The sequence below is a fragment of the Melospiza melodia genome, chromosome 2, assembly GCF_035770615.1.
Source record: "Melospiza melodia melodia isolate bMelMel2 chromosome 2, bMelMel2.pri, whole genome shotgun sequence".
NCBI lineage: Eukaryota > Metazoa > Chordata > Aves > Passeriformes > Passerellidae > Melospiza > Melospiza melodia.
In genome coordinates, this window is record NC_086195.1 from 118,678,500 (window position 1) to 118,698,974 (window position 20,475).

At 41.5% G+C, this 20,475-nt stretch overlaps 1 protein-coding gene across 1 annotated transcript; it reads right to left on the reverse strand.

Moving 5' to 3' along the window:
- Positions 1–943: 943 nt before the first annotated feature.
- Positions 944–17,419, reverse strand: RP2 (RP2 activator of ARL3 GTPase). The gene is made up of 5 exons (XM_063149712.1): positions 17,275–17,419; positions 7,829–8,494; positions 6,069–6,183; positions 4,802–4,887; positions 944–3,521 (listed from the first exon to the last, which is right to left on the reverse strand). The coding sequence occupies exons 1-5, from the start codon at positions 17,410–17,412 to the stop codon at positions 3,438–3,440; spliced, it is 1,089 nt and encodes a 362-aa protein (XP_063005782.1). The 5' UTR covers positions 17,413–17,419; the 3' UTR covers positions 944–3,437.
- Positions 17,420–20,475: the final 3,056 nt, after the last annotated feature.

Below are 20,475 nucleotides of genomic sequence, written 5' to 3' on the forward strand. Positions count from 1 at the left end.
ATAAAACCTAAATACTTAAAAACCAGCATTTAAATAAGAAAATATTCAGCTACGTGAGTTTTACTCATGCTTAAGTTAATAAAACTTTTTTCCCCCTTATTAGTCAGAATGACTTAAGCAAGTATTTTGCAATAAAAGGTTATGGCTGTTTTATGGAATTGAAAAAAAAAACTGTCCAAGTTATATAAGTGCAGCCTGGTATGTGGATTAAAGTCATGCAAAAGAAGGCATGTATAGTAGATATGACAAAAGAAATTGGGTGATCTTCTAGCAACTAGGGCACAGATACTTCTTCATGTTCATATTTGAAGATGCAATTGTTAAAAATGGTGAAAATACTTAAGGGCAGCTTTGGTATGACTCAGATACATAAAAGAAAAGATTATTAGGCAACTTGCCTCCAACTGGGGTAACAAGATGGTTTCCAAACTGTAAATTTGTACAATAATAGCTAAAGGTAAACCAAAAGCTTTGATACTTTAAAGCTTCACAATTTTACTCAATATATTCAAAAGACAATTGTATTGATACAGTACTTCATGTTCTTTCCAAACACTTATACCTAGTGGGAGTTACCCTGGACCATCTCTTCTTGGAAGAGTCACATTTCTGATGAGTTTAAAGCCACATTTGGAAATGTATTAAATGCTTGCCTATTTTCAGGAGGACTTTACTGGTTGTCAGATATTAAATGGACCTGCTTTCTAAATTTACAATTTTACTACTATAAACACCACAATCTCTGACTGAGGAAAAATCCCTGCTGTCAAAAAATCACATTTTTCAGAAGCTGAATGCCTAGAGAGTTAAAGCTTATTTTCAATTAACTATGAGTATCTATTTCAAGATATATTCCAGTTTAATATCCCAGTTTTTATACCTAATATTATGTAATTATGTTTTTCAATCTACCATAATTTTAAGAAGTCTTCAGAATCCAGAGTTCAAATATTTAAAATGTTTATTATGAATCACATTCACAGTGCAATACAAATTACATTAAAAGCTACACAAGAAATGTACAAAGAATACATTAAACACGTACCATTCTGTAATGCAAAGAATTCCTGACTCTTAAGCTAGAAGTGTTCTTAACACCTGTTAGCAAGAAATGGAAATCAAAAGATAGATAAATAATTGGATTGAGAAACTCCTTCATTATTTAGGGATATTTTATTAAAAATTCTTGATGTCGGTAAACAGACCATCATTGTTAAAAATAAAAAAGCAACACTGCTCTTTCCCAGCATGTAGAAAAGTTATTCTACTGTTTCAAGCCTAGAAGAATTTTCAATTAATCTTCCCGTCCTCCAGCAAAAGGAGTCACAAAAGTCCATTTAGCACTTTGTTTCCAGGACAGGTTAATGATACAAAAAATAAGCTATAAACATACACATAATCATGTGTCAGCATGTAACTTTGGAAATATTATATGTTAACGTTTAGAGACCAAAATAGTCTGGTATATGTACTGCTAATACAAATCACACAACACCAGCTCTGAAGTACATTATACAATTTCAATGTACTGTCCATACCAAAATAATCTTTACTGTACATATCTAGATTAATTCCTGTAAATGTTGGCTGATTAGTTGTGCTAGTACTTTGGAGAGCAAGATAAAATTTTTAGCTCTTTTTACAGACCTCACCTCACACTTACCAAAACAAAAAAGAAAACAATAAATTTCTGGCAACCTAAATGCAAGTAAGTGGTAATTTCTGCTACCAGTTTAATTGTGGCGGTGACTTGACTTTGTCAAATAAAAACATTTCAAAGAAGTGGCAATTTTCTTACCTCCAGTACACCAATGGTTTAGTTTATTCAGGACATATTCTTCCTTATTTAATCTATGGATAACTATAACAAGAAGTCCTAAGGACATATTCTTGAATTTAAACTAATGGCAAGCATTTGCCTGGTAGCAACAAAATAACAGTTCAGAACCTCTCTTGGGCATTACAAAATTATGAATTCCAGGAGAAGAGATTCTTTCATGTGCTAATTCAAAAAAATATTAGAGATGTTTTTAGCCACCCACTTTGGAGCTCCAGAGCTGTGAAACTGATGAGTCAAGACTCATCTTCAGTTAAAATTTGCAAGACCTTCCCTTTTGATGGATGACCATAATGAGGAAATGGCTTTAGCACCTCAACACAGCCCCAATCCTTTCAATGAATTGTAAAGGCTAAGCAAACTGGCAAGCCACGTTTTAATTATGAAATTTGGTTTTGTGTGCCTGCATGCACAATTGGTTCAAGTATTACAGAGAGCTTGTAAACCTGGACTGAAGCTTTAAGTTCATGTAGAAAAATCAGTAAGGATGTAATACGCAAAAACAGATCAATCATGTATTTAATACCCATATAGATTTGCATTCTAATATGCATTATTTAGCAATAAGCATTATTTCTGCACACTATTCAAATGCATCTCACAAAATGCTTGTGGTACCTCTTCAGTCTGTCTTTAGAATTAATACAAAATAAATCCTATGGCAGTGTATAGCATTTTACAGCACTTTCTATATTACTTCTGCAAGCAAAAGCCTTCTTCTGGGGTCTAGCAAGGAAGAAGGGGTTTTTAATGCCATCAGAATCCTTCTCTGACTACTGGCTATGTCCCTTCTAGCAAACAACAATATTCCAGAGGTTTATTGCTCAAGTGCAAAGAAACCTCAAATATACCCCACGTGTGAGCTGGCAATGCCAGAGGCAGGTGTATCACCAAAGAACCTGAGCAGACCTTAGAGCAGCTTCTGCAGGGCACTCATGCTCAGGATTCACCCTAAAGCAGAAAAGCCTGGCAAGTGCTCACTCACCAGAATGCTGTAGTGACAACTCTCACCACAAATGCTGCTGGCAAACAACTTTATTCAAAAAGTATGCTTGAAGGAGAGTTAGCCAAACTGCTTTCGAAAGCATGCTACAAGGACAATTAATTTCAGACTAAGTTTTCAGAAAAAGTAAATGACTACAGCTTCCTTCCTGGACCCCCAGTAAAGACAAATTTGCATGTGGGAAAATTTTGAAGGGCAAATTTCACATAAATACACTTTCTAAACAATGTGTCTGAGTGAGAGATAACAATTACTACTGCATCAAACTTGGATCCGCATTGCACTTTTAAAATATGTAAAATCATTAGATGTTGTCAAGAAACATTCAAGTGTCAATAAATGTTTAGAAATCACGGTAAAAAAGTTAGTAGAAAAGCTCAATTGTTTTTGAAGTTAAACTTAAGTTTCAAACACAATGCACATGGCTAGCTATGCAGTTTACTCCAGTTCAGATAATATTGTATTAAAAACCACCAGTGGCTTTATAAAAGGGATATACAAGAAATACAAAACTAAATGACAAAACTACTGCGATATTCAAGCCAAGTGACGTCCAAGTCTAAGACAAACCGTACATGAGCACCTTCATGCTAAACTTCACATTCCCATCTGCATGTCAGCAAAATTGTAGAAATTGTCTACATCTTGAGATGCTGATGCTTTGCTTTCTGATACAAAAACCTGTTTTGTTAAACAAGAAAATAGTTATACATCAGTAAAAGCAGTCATGCTCATTTGGAACCAGCAAGGCCTATTTTTAGTTTTGCATTTCATGAGAGACACAACTCTGCTGGTTCCCACTGTGTGATAGAACAAATCCTAGTATTCTCTCAGCCCTGATGCCTCCACCATTTGTTATTGTCACCCTTTCCTAGCACACATGCTGGCTGCATTAACTCTTGCCTTCAGGATCAGGAGCTTGGGGCTTCATTATTCAGGGGTCACAGCTTCAGTTAGTGTCTATTTAGATGTATTTTGATTGGTAAAGTCAGCTCTCTCCAGGAGAGAGGGGGAAAAATAAATACACAAAATCCTTAGACTACTACTTTCCTTTAACAGAAAGGGAGAGTTTGTAAGAAAGACTTCCTTGTGCTACATTACTCTCAAAAAATCTTCATTGCTTCTCCAGAAGATGACTATTTTTTAAAAAGTAACTTCAATTACTTTTTCATTTTTCAAAATTTATGAATGTATGTGAAAGTCCAAGCTCCAGCTACAAGATGACTGTTTTTCAGAAATTGGGCAGCCTAGTTCCAAGTAAGTCTTTTAAAAGGAACTGAAAGACAGCAAGGAGCTGCCTGGATGCTAGATGTCTAAAAGATATTCAAGTCTTCTTTGAACAACTGCCTGAAAGCAAAGGGTTTGTCACTCTCCTGTTATCAGGAGTGTTCTAAATGTTTCCATAAATTTTCTCAAAACCATCACCATTTAGAGAAAGGGAACAGCAAGGAAAGATGAGGCATGGTGTAAGGAAGCTAAAGTGAAAGAAGCTGACAGAAGAAAAAAGAACACTGTCTTTGAAGGAAGGCATTCTGTGGTATCCTACATAGCAAAAGTAAACATGGAAAAAAGTTGAAATCCCATCATATTATCTTTGTCAGGGTTTAATAGACAGGCCACCACAGTTAAGTGACTAAATCCAGGACTTAAGTGGAACTTTTTTGTACTACAATTATAGAACTTGATTTTGTGTTATGTTAAATAACAGTTCTAAGTGGAAATCTTGTATTCTTCAGTGGAAATGGGGATTCAGAACTTTCTTTCCTAGGACAATTTTCTTGTCAGCAAAAAGTAACTCATGTTTTGAGTACAAAAAACCAAAACAAAAACAAAAGGATATTCCAATTTTACTACCCATGAACTGAAAAAGATTGTGTAGTATGTAAACAGTCTCTCTTGACCATGAAATAGCTCAAACATTCTGTAATATTTTCTGTGAATAAAGCAATACACCAGCCTACCTTGGTGCCACTAAAAACTTCATTTACTGTGCTTCGACATTGTTCCACAGCACCATCTCCATTGAATTCCAAAGCAACCACTGGACCTAGAAAATAGGTTCATCTGAAATCAATAATACTTTTAAGCTTGGCATTAAACAGTAGATTTCTCAGCCCATAGTCTCAACCCATAGGGAATTGTGAAGCTTGCAAGAAGAATTTTATTTTTTTGCTTGAGCGGCCCCATAACAGAAGATAAAGAATTGAAAAGACTTAAACATGTTACAAAAAAAAGTACAGTGTTATCTGCAATTTCATGCCTTTTTCTTTTTTTCAGAGATTTGGACAGGATTCCAGTTTTACTTCTTGAAAGGCAGCAATAGCACAAAAATGCTAAGGAGTCAAGGCATCATGGAAGTGAGTCAGACTACACTGCTCAAATAGTGAGCCATTTCACAGACATCTGGAGTGGGACTGAGTCATTCAAGCATTTTTGCTTCAGTCCCAAGATATGAATTGCCTGATTTTTAGACTGGTTCTCACCCACAATTTGCAGATCTGCTTTCTCTGGTTTCATTCTGAACATGGTGTTTCTTCCCACATGACTGCAATATTGCCCATAAGCTGGACTACCATCTTACAAATGCAATGACTTTTGTCCTATTCTTACAATGAGCATCACAGAGCTCTCATGTCGCCATGAAAAAATCCGCAGATTGCTACCCAGTTTTGGAATGTGCAGTGAGCTTTTGCATGTAACACATAACAAGATGTCAGTACCTCTGAGAGAAGAGACTGCATTCTATTGAAATGCAGTCATATCAATAGAAAGGCTTTTGAAATACTCAGACAGCATGCCAGTTACAAACAAGAATTTTAAACACTTATCTGCTTTATGTACACCTATATTGATTTGCTTAAATAATTTATACAGAAACACTGAACAGCTCAGTGGTTGAGCAGCACTTGTCACAAGTCAGAAATAGTCTAAAAGCATGAGCTTTTTTTGACCACTCCAGGCAGATCTGCATGTGCCACTGCTCCTGAACTATGCAGTTGGACCACTAGAGGGGGAGCAGAAACACAAAATAAATGTGAAATAACTAATTTCTGATGCCTTCAGGAGTTTTGGCTGGTTTAGGGCCTCGCTGAGGCTTCCAAAACTCATCTCAACAGGTTTTTACAGTATGCCCTTGAAATACAAATTTGTCCTTCATTCCTCTTTCTTCTCCAGAACTGTCAAGTGACAAATTTCTATATCAAGAAGAGAAAGAAAACACAAACTCACCTTTTTCCAGCAGTGGAATGAATTCTGATGCACTCTGCTGGAAAACTCGGTGAGCATCCTCTGCCTTCATTAAAACTTCTTTAGTCTGTACCAGCTGAAAGCCTTTGCTAGTCATCTGTTAACAGAGGAAGAATTCATGTTAAAAATGCTTCTAAGACAGAGTTCAACTTGAGTATCCAGATTACACTGTAATAGACTCATTTTTCCCGTACACATTAGGTCTCAGAGCAAAGGGACCCTTTTTTCTCTTTTCAGAGATCATTTGCTTTTTCTACACTTCTGTTTATTTTCATTCCGTTCATCCAGATTTTCTCCTCTGCCCTAGTGCACCTAGAGGAATAAATGTGAATGTTTTTGTTTTATATATTAGGTCCCAGGGTTATGTGTTTTTCCCCACAATCCCCCACAAGCAGAAACTAATGGGATTTAAAGGCATTCAGCATCTGGAAACAAGCAGTCAGTTCTCTTCAGTCTGCAATAGTTCAGTCAAGCATTAGCTGAAACTCTCATCTATCCACTGCTAATTTTCAGTTTTGGAACAAGAGTTAACAACATTTGAAAACACATATACACGTCCCACCCCCTCATTTTTACTCCAAATCTAATATGAAACTAAAAGCACGTGAGAAAGGAGCAAATACATTTTTACTTCCAAAACATCCATTAATCTGCAGAGCAGTTAGATTTCCACAGAAACTCACTAACTAGTCCTTTAACATCTTCTTAACTCTAACTTCTAAATAACTACTAACAGAGGAGAACACATGTATTACCCTCCTCCTGTAGCTATTCCTTCGTCAGAAAAGAAACCACCCATAAGTATCATTTTCTCCCTTCACTCAAGTAACTCAGTAGCTCAGACCCACAAAAGTCCAGCTGAGCAGTGGGGAGGCAAGGAGACACCCTACAGCTTTCTTTCCTTGCAGACAAAAACCCAAGGGAAAGAGCTCCACCAGATGTTTAGTTGATCATACAACACTGTGATCAGCAGCTTTTGCAGATACCACTCTCAGATGTTGTAGCCCATGGTTACTGGCTCTGCTCTGTGACATCCTTGGCACTTGAGGCTGGTGAAAGCAGCCAGCCACTCCCAGGTTTTAGCCCCAGGAAAGTACAAACTCAGCCAAGATTGGAAGCTGCTGTCTCACAGGGGAAAAAAAAAACAAACAAAAAAAGAAAGAAAAATTTTAAAAAGCTATTTAAGTCATTGAAGACAGCTGACCAGCCTTGACAAACACCCACTGCCCCTTTCAGAAAAAAAGTTCCAGCACTTGACGACATGGGGGATACATTTTAACACTTTTTTTTTTTTTTTTCTTTTAAGACTCCCTGTTAGTACTGGAAAAACTTTCAGGACAGACTTTAGTTAGCTGAGACTTTCAGGACAATAAGCTAACAAGCTGATCAGTTACATCCCTTTCACAAGCATTGTCAATCACTTACTCTATATTTGACCAAATTCATCAAATCAACTACATATTTTCTTCAGAGCATTGCTTTGCTGTGCCATGATGGAAAAGTACACCAGAACTGTTAGAAGATAGATGTGCCACCCACAGGATGCCAACTGTAAAGCAACTGACTGATGAAATGAGATTCAGTCTCTTACCTTGCTTTGAAGTTTTAAACAATGCAATTGATCAGTATGGTCAGTAGACAAACAGAGCCTCTATAGTCCCCCTTCAGGGAGAATCAGAGGCTGGCCACAGGAATGCTGAATTAGGAATTGAAAAGCCTGAATGAAGACAAATGTTGCTCACCTCATCAATTAACTTCCTGGCATTTGCAGTTGTGTAGTCACCAGCAAAAAACACGGCCAAACACGATTCATCGCTGTTTTTCTGCCTCCGCCCTCGAGTTATGGGTATTATGCTCTTTGTGGCATCAGTAGAAACCCTGACAGCTTTCAGCTCCTCAGAGCTGGGCAGAGGAACGTAATCTTGGACTGCAGCAGTTTCAGGCAAAAGGCCCCAGTTATTTTCTCCAGACACAGGGGTAAAGTCATGGATGTTGCTCCACGTGTTATTGAAGATACTCAGACCAGCATCTTTAAATTGTAAAGCAAGCTCAGGATAATAGTACTGGAAACATCCAAATTTCATTCCTGTGGAGGACTCGATAATGGGCTGGGTGGCACAGCACAAGAACACCTCCAGCTTCCTGCAGTCCCGCGTGCGGAACTGCTGGCAGGCAACCACACACTTACAGTCTTTGCAGTCACGGAAAAACACGCTGCCTTTTATTGGTCCTAAAAAGATTTGGCAATTTACACAGTCGTCAATTGTGATTGTAGCAGAATGGTCAAATATGTAGATTTGACAGTTCTCACAGTCCTGAATGACAAACTGTTGCCCTGCTACTTTTCCAGGCAGTCTACCCACAGTTTCGTTCTTAAGTCCGGAAAAGGTGTACTCTTTGGGGTCAATCTGAAAGAGGAATAAAAAAAAAAAAAAAAAAGGGTTAAACTCTTCAAATGCAGAGAATATTAAAATGCTAAATGCCCATTGATCTGCACTGATTGAAGTACCCCTGAATAGTACAGGATATACTGCCACAAGGGTCTTCAATGAGTGATCAGAATGAAGGATCAGAAGCAACTCTTCCAGCTAAACTACTGGAATACACAGTATTGAGATACAATTAAGAACTGAAACTACACCTCTGAAGATCTCCAAAGGAATAAAAAAAAGCAACTCAGTTAGTCCTTTAATAAAGGAAGGGGTAAGGGGAGCTATTTTTAACTGTAGACTCTGAAATGTTTCAACAAGGATGATGGTTCTGTGTAGAGTAGTAACTGTAATAAATAAATTGTCCAACATAGTTACAGCTGGAGATACACAGTATTTTTTTTTTTAGTAATTTTCTTGGTCATATTTTACCTCAACACATTGCAAGGAAATCTTGTTGCTGCCAAACAGTATCTTCTCTATTATGTTTGCAAACTACAGAGAGCTCATTAATGCGTGCCACAGCATTATCTCGTGCTAACAATGACAAGACTTTTGTGCTAACAAAACACACAAGATTGTTTTAGCTGTGTCCAAGAAGCAAAAGCTGGCAGTGGTGGTACAGGGGGCATGTTTGCAGATCACCTCCACACTCCAGCACCCCTCTAGCTGGGGCAGAGCACTTGGGGGAGGCTGTGGCTTTCCCTGGCACTCTCCTTTAGAGAGCAGCAACTCACAAGCCACACAGCACCTAGGATGGATGCGCTACAGTTGGAAAGCATAAAAAATACAGCCCATGCTGTGCCAAAACCAAAGGAATCTGAGCTGGCTCATTTCTACTTATAAGTCTCAAGCCATCCACAGTTCCTGGAGCAAATTCTACTCTGCCCTCTTGTGAAAGCTCATTAAAATAGCACTTAGAAGTGTATAAGTGAACAACTAACACAAGACCTCTTCACCAACCTGCTCTCTGATTATCAGCCTTGAGGCTCCTAAAATTTGCTGCACCATAATCAGTTATCATATATTGCCACAGTTTTGGTGCAGATCAATTCCTAAAAATACCTCTTCTTAGCATGTCAAACATTGACACAATATTTGAGGCCAGCAAAAGGCATAAACCAGAATGGGCTAGCACCAGACATTCATTAAACCAGCCTTGGTAGCTTTTGACTGGAACAGCCAAAGAAAGCTAAAAATCTCTACCAGCTGATAAAATGTATTTTGTTCTGTGCAACATATATGACCTTCAGACAGGAAAGGAGTTTTGCAGCTGATGAATCTTCCAAATAAAATGCAAGCTGAGACAATGAAGATGGCTTCCTAGAATTCTCTCCTCAATCATACTTAATACCACTAGTACACATCCAGGAAAGCTAGCTGGAAGTGTTACAAATAAAACTGGGAGACTCCAAAGATAAGGGACACCTCATGGAGACACAGTCACACAGCATGCTTTGGATTCTAACTCTCCAAGATCCTTAGTCTCAAGTAGTGTTACATATTTGAATATACAAGTTACTTACCCTCATATTCCCCCTTACTTGAGAAAACAAACATTAAAATTGCTTTTGGACATATTCTTCCCAGGCATCTCCTAGAACATGTACGTATATTTGTGTATATCTGTATGTTGGTTTTTTTTTTTTTTTAATGGCCATGGGACACAGACTTACTGCTTTCAAAAGAGGCACAGAGGAACAGTTACTTATCTTAGGAATGAGAAGCTCAGTGTTTCCAGAACTCACAGCACTTTTGAAACTTGGAACACAAGCACATCTTTCTGATTTGCTCTGCTCTGCAAAGCCTGTGAAGCAGCACCAGCTCATCCTACCCAGTGGCCTTTGCAAGGACGTGTGAAACTTCACTTTGCAATTTTGTTTAGGCTTATGTGAAAAACACTGGTTAGTCAGCAAACTCACAGCTTATAGACAGTTTCAAATTAGAGTTTTTGAGTACCAACAGTAGTCAAGTTAAAGACAAAAGTTCAGCTTATTACCAGATTCAGGAGCTCCTCTTTATTTGCCTATTTTCCAGAACTAAGAGTTCCACCTTGACACAGCTTTTACCTCTCAGTTTGTTGACCATGCCAAGGAATTTGTACATTTCCTCTGATTTTGTTTGCAGTTATCCTTTTAAAGACTAAGAGTATTTCTTGATTAACACTGCAGTACAGACTGGAGGGACTGCATGGAATAGATTTGATATTCTCTCCCCCCACTGGGTTATTGCCCCTGAGAGGACAGGATATAAGACTATAGCAGATATAAATATTTCACTTCTCCTGGGTAAAAGAAACATGCTAGAGAAACAGGTCTGAAGGCAGAACCATGACTGTGAGGATGCATCCAACAGCACCTTATATGCCCATAGGATTATAGAATAGTTTTAATTGGAAAAGAGCTCTAAGTCCATCAAGCGCAACCATCAACCTGACACTGCCAAGTCCACCACTAAACCATGTCCCCAGCTGCCACATCTACACATATTTTACATACCTCCATGGATGGTGACTCACACACTTCTCTGGGATGCCTGTTCTAACTCTTGCTATGAAGAAATTTTTCCTAGTACCCCATCTAAGCCTCCACTGGAGCAACTTGGGGCCTTTTATCTTATCCTATCACTTGGTACTTGGGAGAAGAGAGCAACCCTGACCTCCTACAGCCTCCTTTCAGGTGGTTGTAGACAGCAATAAGGTCTTCCCTGAGCCTCCTTTTCTTCCAACCTCCACAGCTCCCTCATCTGCTTCTCATCAGATTTGTGCTCCAGAACCTTCACCAGCTCCATTGCCCTCCTCTGGACATGCTCCAGCACTTCTGTGTCTTTCTTGAAGTGAGGAATCCAGAATTGAACACAGGATTTGAGGTACAACCTCAACAGTGCAGAGCACAGGTCATGGTCCTAGTCCTGCAGGCCACACTCCTTTGGATACAAGCCAGGATGCCATCAGCCTTCTTGGTGCACATTCACCATCCCTGAACTCTTCAGGTACCACCAACAGATTAATATTAAATCACTGCAATCACCTTCCTTCCCCTGACAGTGAACACCAACTGCTTCTTAAGCTCTGTCTTGGCAACATAGAAAAAAAATAAAGCAGGCTAGGAAAGCCAAAAGAAACAGAAGTAAAATCTTCAGTCTCATACAACCATAACCAGGGCTATATACATTTCTCTGCCCATTCATTTGGTGCTCCACTGGCTATAAAATCTTAAGCATGTGTCAGGTCAGGAAAATTCAACTATTTGATAACTTATCTACTTGTCCTTTGTGTTTAGATTAAGTTTCAAAAATCTTTGTCCAAGTCCACCCATTTTACCCAGAGAGATGCTTTACTCTCCAGCCATTAACAGGTTTTTTAAACATCCTTTTCCCCCAGGCTGATATAAAATTCAAAAGGTGCCAGTATTCACAGCAGTAGCTTTTAATATTTTCAGCTCAATTGAAACAGTTCTTAGAGTAGATAGGAGTTGCACATTAATATATATTGGCACAGCTCAGGAGTTGAAGCCTTCTAACTGAAGTGTCTATGCACAGGTTTAGGAATTACTCCATGGAATGACCTAAAATAACCAGATGTGATGAAAAAGCCAGCCCTTTTTACAGGGCTAATATTTTTCCTTCTCATAACAGGCACAGAAGCCTAATTTTGGTTTCTTAGCAATTACACAATGGCGAGAAGTCTGTTACAAAGGGCTAGAGGATGAACTGTAAGGAGGAAGGATTTTAAAGAGCAAACAAAAGCAGAGAAGTGAAGGCAAACGAGTTTGTCACGGCTCCTTACAGCTCCAGGGCATCCTGTTACAAGCGCAAGGTGCATTAAGCAGCTTTGCTTCCTGCAGACACTTGTCTTACAAGAAGGTCAGAGGCTGTGTGAAAGCTGCACATGACATACATCTCTTCAGCCACCACCATCCAGTTTGCTGGCACCAAACTGGGCAGCTCCCATTTAGAAAAAGGCTTGCAAGCACTAGACCTTCACAGCTGTTAGTGGTGACTGTACCTAGAATCACAAAGGATCCCAACATCTTGAAGTGTTTCTGGTATGAGTTCATGTCTTAGCAAGACTTTTTCACAGGATCCATTTGGGAAGGAGTTTCAGTCAATAGTGATAGACCCCCACAAATATGAAAAAGTACAGCTGTTCTTAGCAGGTTACAGTTCTCCTCTAGTTACCCTTGTTCAGGCTGCTGAGCAAACAGTTTGTAAAGTATTTCTAAACCACTTCCACCAAGGTCTTCTCTTTTTAATATAATTCTCAAAAAATCATACCCTATCTCTCTAAGTCACTACAGATGGCAGTTCAAGAAAAGAACTTACAGCTGATGATATACAGAAGTTGGCTGCTGACCCAGTGACATTAAAAGCTGCACCTATAGGGTAGGCACATCAACTTAAGAAGCTTTAAGCACTATTTTTGTCAGCAGGGGAATTAACATTAGGGAAATAAGAAAAAAAATGTGCATTCCCAGGCCTAGACACTTCTGCATATTCATACTTGCATGGGTTTGGTGCCCTCAAGTAAGGAGTTGCAAAATCCTCTGGAGATTGTTTGTTAAAGTTACTCACCCACTGGCAGATTTCAAGATTCTTGCACAACAAGAAAAGGTGGAAAGTGTAATGAAGATTCCTGTCTCCAGCAAACAGTTTTTCATTTTGGAGCATCTCCTGCACACCCTGACTTTAGAAGTGGCCAATACAACAGTCTGAGTGCTCATTTCATTCTATTCCTGGGAATCTTCATGCTTTTCCCTAATGCCCATAAGAGCATAAAACAGTCATTCACATTCAGCAAACCACTGCTAACCACTGCATACTGAAAAAGTGAAAGAAGAAAAGAAGCTACCACGGGCCTGTATTTGATCTAACTGGAAATACTGCTTAATATGAACCTTCTGACTGTTTCTCAGTTGATCTGACCACATTTTGAGAAAAACAGCAATAGTTCTTCTGGTGCAGCAGGAAGAATTAGGGAGATACAATGACTTAGTTTGTCCTTTAATCCAATGTTTTGAGAAAAAAAGATATTTTATTAATATTCAAAACTAAAGTACAAAATGGCTACCTAAACAAGATCTAGACAATTCGAGATATTCAAGTCAGACCATTCATGAAGAATCCTCAAACTAACAAAAGACTATGATTTGGCAAAAAGTGAAAGGTCTTGAGGTTTTTTAACTGTTTAAATGCAGCTACATAGCACAGTAACAATGATAGCTGCATGTTTCCTATCAACTAAACCAGTCAAGTTGCAAGTCAGTTGACATAAAACAAAACTTTACTTGTTCCTCCTAAAATTTAAAAAGTCATCTGGAAAGGAAAGTTCCCCTAAGCTCTAAATGCTACTATGATCATAATTAATCTAATCCTACTTCTCTGAACATGAGACAACAGCAAAAAAGATGATGCAGCTGTTTGTGTCTCTCCTGTGGAGGTCATGAGTGTATCTTGTACCATCACAAGACACAAAAGCCCCAATTCCTGTCTGTGCATACCCACATTCAGCTGCTGCTGTTAGTCATGCAGTGGGAAACAAAACCAACCCAGGTGGAAAGCTAGCTGAAGGAAGGGCTGAGCACCACCAAGTTCCTCTCCCACCCTTGGTCAGAAAGAGACTCTCATGACAGCCCAAAGACATCAAGAGACATAATAAGTCCTCAGGATGCAATGCAGTACTAACAGACTCTGGAATAAACTGTGCTCTGCTTCCACTCAAGGACTGAGAATCCCAGAGCAGCAAGAAACTGAGTGGTCATAATTCTCCTTTCTGTTTCCAAAATAATCTGATCCTCTGGTTCTTCTACTGCACCATAAGTAATCTTCACCCATTTCTCTGAACCCAAGGCTCAGAAAGCATTACAGAGACCTCAGCAGATTTACAATGGAATCTGGATTTTATTAAATTTTGAATACCTTAAAACTTCTGCCCTCACTTAATACATAGAAATCTGAAAAGGCTCCTCAAACTCATATACTTTCCTTAATTTCAATTCAACTACCAGCATCTTATAATATTTTCTATTTAGAATTTCCTACCTCACGGTCCACTTTTGGGACTATTACACAAGAGTTATATAGTCACTGGGATCTCATCATGCTTCTCTTTGTCTAGGGCTACACTAGCAGCCAGACAGTGTCAATTCAATCAACCTTTGCCATTGAAACATCATTAAAATAGGCTCAACTAGCAATGATGCCCTTCAGAAGCAGAAGAAATAGTTTTGTTGGAGGAACCCCTCAGGTTCAGTCACCCCTCTACACATCCTAATCACACAAATATGCACAAGTGTGCCTACATTATTCTGCCATGTCAGGGTGGCATTAGTTTACAAGGAGACAGCTGGAGTGTCTGAGCAGCAAGACATGCTCACCTGTAAGAACATACAGAGCACAGTTTACAAAAACTACAGACAACTTCCAAACCTGCTTGTGAACTGGAACTATATAACCACAGCTGCACCGCTGAGTAGGAGAGCCTAAAATTAGAAACACATCCCCAACCCAAATGGAAATAAACATCAAAAGACAATTTAGCACATCTCTTGACAGAGTTGAGATTTTCAGGGTTTAGAATACTCAATGCACTGGATGGATAAAAAGGAGTTTTGGTGCCACAAGTTTTCCAACTCTCTTCAAGTTAACTTTGTGTACAAATTTGTGAAATAAATAAGTATATGTGAAGCATCACAAATGAGAAAGCAATAGACAACAAGACAAACTATCACAGACAACATTTAAAGCTACTACATTAACAATGACAGGTTTCACTTAATACAAACTGGGATCAACAAGTTTAGTGCAGCAAGTGCTCAGCACTCCTTCACCTAAGATAAGGTGACTCCAGATGCTTTCCTAGTTTAATGTATTAATCTTACACCCAAAAAGCCCAATGAAAAGTAAGGCTGCAAAGAGCAAGAGAAATGAACTTAGACATTAAATAGCCATTCTTAGGCTATACAGTATGAAATTAAGCACCTAACTTGAAGGCTTCCACAGTTCACTAGCATGGCCCAAACTCCCTGATTCTTCTGGTTTGTAAGAGTCTTTTACAGAAAAAGAGGAAGTTTTACACGCAATACATGATCACGTTTTTTTTTACTGCACAGAGAGAGATTGTTGGTGCTGTAACAGTTTCATGTTAGCCTGAGCCTACTTCCAGCAAGTTAACAACAATCATCTCCTTAGCAACAAGGCCAGCTATTCTCTGAATCAAGTCTTTCTGTATCCTGACTTTCTTTCTTGTAGTTTTCAAAGTTAGCTATATAAAAGTAGATGGGGTAAAAAATTTCATACCTATTGAGCTTTAGCTGGTGAATTTGCTTTAAAATTAAACAATATTATTCCAAAGGCTGATTTAGTAATTTACTTTTAGACCAAGTTTTGTTCTGTCACTAAAATACGGCTTCAGTGCAGCCCCTCTGGCTGTGAGAATAGTCTCCGTAAAAGTGACAGGCTGTTCTCCTCTCTTTCTCTGTCTGCTCCCTAAATATCTGCTGGCCAGTCAAAGCAATAAGCCCAACACAGACTGCTCATCTTTATCCGCAGGGAACCAATTCCTCCAGGCCACACGCACACACTCTCTAGCTCATCTCCATCTAAGCTTGCCTTAATCTACTTGGAAGACTTAAGGGACACCCTAGAGCACCTGGCCAAGTTTAAAAAACAAGCAAGCTAAACATTCAAATAAGTTCACACATTTTCTTTTCCATACTTGTAAAATATGGCCAGAAGGTTTGAGGATTTTTTTTGTTGAAACCACATTAATTAGGTTTTTCGCCTGCCCAGTTTCTGCTTCCCCCACCCGAAGGCAGCTGGAGAGGAGAGGAAGAGAGGCCTAGTAGGGCGAAATGTCATTACATGTTTAGGAAGTGATACTTGAAATGACGCTAGGAAGAAATACATTTTATCCAGCATTTAAATGCTTTCCCGCTTGAGTCTTCATGACTGCCTCCGGGAGCTCTGGAAACAGCACGGGAAAGGATTTGACTTCGTGTGTCTTTTTAGGGGCTAATAAGATAGTTCTACTTCCTCAAAAAAAAAAAAAAAAAAAAAAAAAAAAAAAAAAAAAAAAAACCCCAACCTCAAAACCTTAAAAAAAAAAAAAAAAAACAAAAACAAAAAAAAAAACAAAAAAAAACCAAACCCAAACACCCAACCAAATCAACAGTGCAAACACCCAAGCAGGAAGAATCAATACCGACAGTGGTGAGGACACACGGCACGAGTGTTGTGCCTCCGCTCCAATGCCAGTGCGGGGCTCGCCCGGGCACGAGCAGCTCCCCAGCCATTAATCCCGGTTTTCTGGATGGAAGCACCCACCCGGGGGACTCCGCGCTGTCTCAGGAATCCCGAGGGCAGGCAGACACCTTGGGGACTGTCACAGCCAAGCCGCCTGTCCCCAGGGCGCCGTCCCACCGGGAGGCAGCGCCAGCCCCTCGGGAGCAGCCCCGCACCGGGACCGATGCTGGCCCCGCCGGCAGCCGCGCATCCAGCGCGCCGCCCTCCCCGCTTGCACAATTTGAGACTGCCTGGCAAAATCCTTCGGCTAAACACTTTTTAATTGTTCAAATAAACGCATTGAACTGCGCGGACCGAGCCGCAACAGCGGGACCGGGGAAGGCGTGCTCCCTGCCGGAGCACACATCCGGACGGCAGGAGAGAGCGGGACGCTGCCCGCTGAGAGAGGGGATAGCCCTAGCACTAGCCCCAGTCCCAGCCCAAGCCCCAGCCCCATCCCGCAGCCGCCGGGGCGGTACCTTGGCTCGCAGGTCCCAGCTGTACTGCGGTGCCTTCTGCTCGCCGGCGGCCGCGTCCTGCCCGGCTCCCGCTGGCGGCTGCGGCGGCAGCTGGCCGCCCTGGGCCGGCTTCCTGCGGCGGGAGAAGAAGCAGCCCATGGCGCTGCTGCCGCCGCCGCCCGGCGGGGAGAGGCTGGCGGCGGGGAAGGGCTCGCCAGCGCCGCGCCGCCCCGCCCCGCCGGCTTCCGGTTTTCTCCCGTCTCCCGTAGCGACCGCGACATTTCCCCCCGCCTTTCCCTTCCCCTTGCCCGCCCCGGCCCGCTCCAGCCATCGCCTCGGGCCGGCGGGCGCGCCCGGCGGGGCGGTGCCTGACACGGGCCAGGGCCGCCGGAGGCAGCGCGCCCGCGGGGCCGGGGCGAGCGGGACAGCGCGGTTTGTCCGAGATCAGCATCGCTCCCCCGCCCCGGGGAGGGCTCCCTCCCGCCCGTCCCGCGGGAGCGGCTCGGAAGGGGCGGCGGTGGCTGCCCGTGAACGCAGCGCTCCACCGAGGCGAAACCGGTGTCCCGCCCGGAGCCGTGTGTGGGTTCAGCTGTGCATGTCGGAGGCAAACAGCCCGGTTCGGGGTGTAAATACAAACCGACTAATCCTGCATCACATCATTTTGTCATTTCCCTATGGATACACCGGCGCGGTCCCCTCGGGACAGCGCCACCGCCGCGCTCCCTCCCTGGAAGCGCTGCCCCAGACCCGGCTTCTTGCAACTGTTTCAGAGCAGCAGAAGCGGCCGGCGGCGGCATAAGAACCCCCAGCGTTCTGCTTTGTGCCTCCCTTTGCAAATAGTCGGGCTTCCTATGTTGGGTTGTGGTTTGCGAGTTTGTTGTTTGGCTTGCTTTTCTTTGGCTGTTTTTTTCCCCCAGAGTGAAAACTCACATTTTTTAAATCAGACTGACCAGTCAAAAACATTTTTCCCGAGATTTTAAAGAGGATTTTTTCTGTGGTTGAGGTGAAATACTTCAAAGTTGTCTCTGACGCTTTGTTCAATTCCTTCAGAAAGTGTCCACCTGCTCTATCGTGGGGTCCCTCATGGGCTGCACTGCGGATATTTGCACCCACTGTGGTCCTTTACATGGGCTACAGGGAACTCCTTGCTCCAGCACTGCAGCACCTCCACCCCCTCTTTCTTTTTTGACCTTTCTGTTCACAGTGGAATTCCCCACTTTTTTCTCCTCACTCCTCTTTCTCTTTCACTGGTATGTAGTGGTTTTGCCCTTCCTTAAATACGTTTTCCCAGGGGTGCCACTGGTGTTACTGGAGGGGCTCAGCCATTCCCCATGGTGGGTCTGTTGGAGCTGTCTGGAAGTGGCTGTGTCCAGCATGGGACAGCCCTGTTTCCTCACAGAGACCACCCGTGCTGCCAGCACCTGGCCACCTACACCCGGCCCATGCCCACCAACAAAACCTCTGAGACATTCTGAGTAAAACAAAGGATGGCATTCCTGCTGCCGGAGCAGAGATGAGAAGCCAGGAGATGTGGCAGAGCAGCTCTGCCAGCTGAGCAGGCTGAAAGGCTTGTCCAGCTCAGGGCCCCGAGGACAACAGAAAGGAGGAAGTGAAACCAATTGCTCATAAATGGTTGCTAAGGAGGAGGTGTGACTGACACTCCTTTTGGCGTCATCTTTACCTCAGAACCGTGTGCCTGGGCAGTAGTGAGGCCTGCTCTGAGCTTTTGAAGCTACAGTTCAGGTCAACAGCTACCCTCAACACCACCGAGCACAGCTTTACATCTCAGCAGAAAAGTGGATTTGCTCTGTGCCATTTTCTTGGGCACTAGTTTGCTGATCTTCATCTAATCCTCTGCGCACCAGCTTTTTCCTCCCAAATTTTGTCTCAACCCAGGACACAGAGTGTGTCCAGCTAGAACAGTTTGAGAGTGTTTGCTAATGCAGGAGTCTGATACACCTTCACCTCTTCTAGCTCACTCTCTGGAAGTCTAACAGCCCTCCCAGACATCCATATTTCATACAGATTAACAAAGTTCTGCAGCCTTTACGCAACCAGGCTCCTCTTTCTGCTCATCCATAAAAAAAAAATAGAGGGAATAAAAAGCAACATTTGATACCTTTTTGTTAAAAACTAAAATACCATTTAATTAGGCTAAAACCAACAAAACCTGAAACTATGTTACCAGAACATTGTCATCTCACATCAATTATTGGATTTCCTGTTGTAACAGAAAACTTCATAGTCTGTGTGTGTAGAGAGACTTCTTTCCCTGTTGAGATGCACTGAGCTCTCTAATGGAAATATCCCACCACTGCTGTAGTAATGTTTCTAAAAGGTATTCAAATGCAAGAAAAATAAAGTTACTTTACATCACTAAGGAGAAGATGCAAGGCAAATGCAAGTTTTGGAGTTGAGATTTTCCCATGTTGCTATGATCAATATACTTGTCCTGCAAAATTATCAGTCCCATAAAAATACAGGATTTTTTTTATGACAGCAGCTGATCAGGAAAGGCTGTAGGTTTTATTTCTCTGGCATAGCACAACCTATCAAGCTCTAGGGTGTTTCCTGACACCAAACTCCAGAGTACTTATTCCTGATCAAATTAATATGACTTGTGATTTATAAGCTTGTAACTTAAGAAATCCCAAGTGCGTAGCTCAGTTCTTCATTCTCTATTTATCTGCCAGCCAGACCCAGCCCTCTCAGCTTCTGAGATCTGATACAATCATAGCCTGAAGTGTAGTAATACAAGATTGCAATGGTATCATAGCCACTACCAACCATGACTACACTCACCTTAATTTCAACAAAGTGCTGTAATTAGTGATTTCCCTTATGGGGGTGTTGTGAAATATATCTAATTACTGTCTAATACAGAGTTTTGTGATCTCCACAAGCAGTATCTAGGTAAATGAAAAGTAAAACATTTTCTTTGTAAAGGTTATATTCTAAGGTGTTTGGTGAAAGAGACTTGCTGGATTGGTAACTTCTGGGCACATGCAGCTTGCAAGGAGCCTTTCAGATCTCTGCTGTCCTTCCCAGGGGGGCAGTGATGCCATTCTCAGGCAGATGGGCAAAGCACCTGCATGGGCTGTGTCTCTGTTTGGAGTGGCTCTCATGCCCACACTGCTTGGAAGTGCTTGCATGCCCACAGACAAGATTCTAACTCCCTTTCATTTGACAGTCTTCTGCATTGCCCCAAAAGCACAGAAAAGG

Coding starts and splice junctions, on each gene's coding strand:
- RP2 (XM_063149712.1), bottom strand. CDS start 17,412: ATGGGCTGCTTCTTCTCCCGCCGCAGGAAGCCGGCCCAGGGCGGCCAG. Junction 8,495..17,274: donor GCTGGGACCTGCGAGCCAAG/GTACCGCCCCGG, acceptor TTCCTCTTTCAG/ATTGACCCCAAAGAGTACAC. Junction 3,522..4,801: donor AAGTTTTTAGTGGCACCAAG/GTAGGCTGGTGT, acceptor TTAACAAAACAG/GTTTTTGTATCAGAAAGCAA.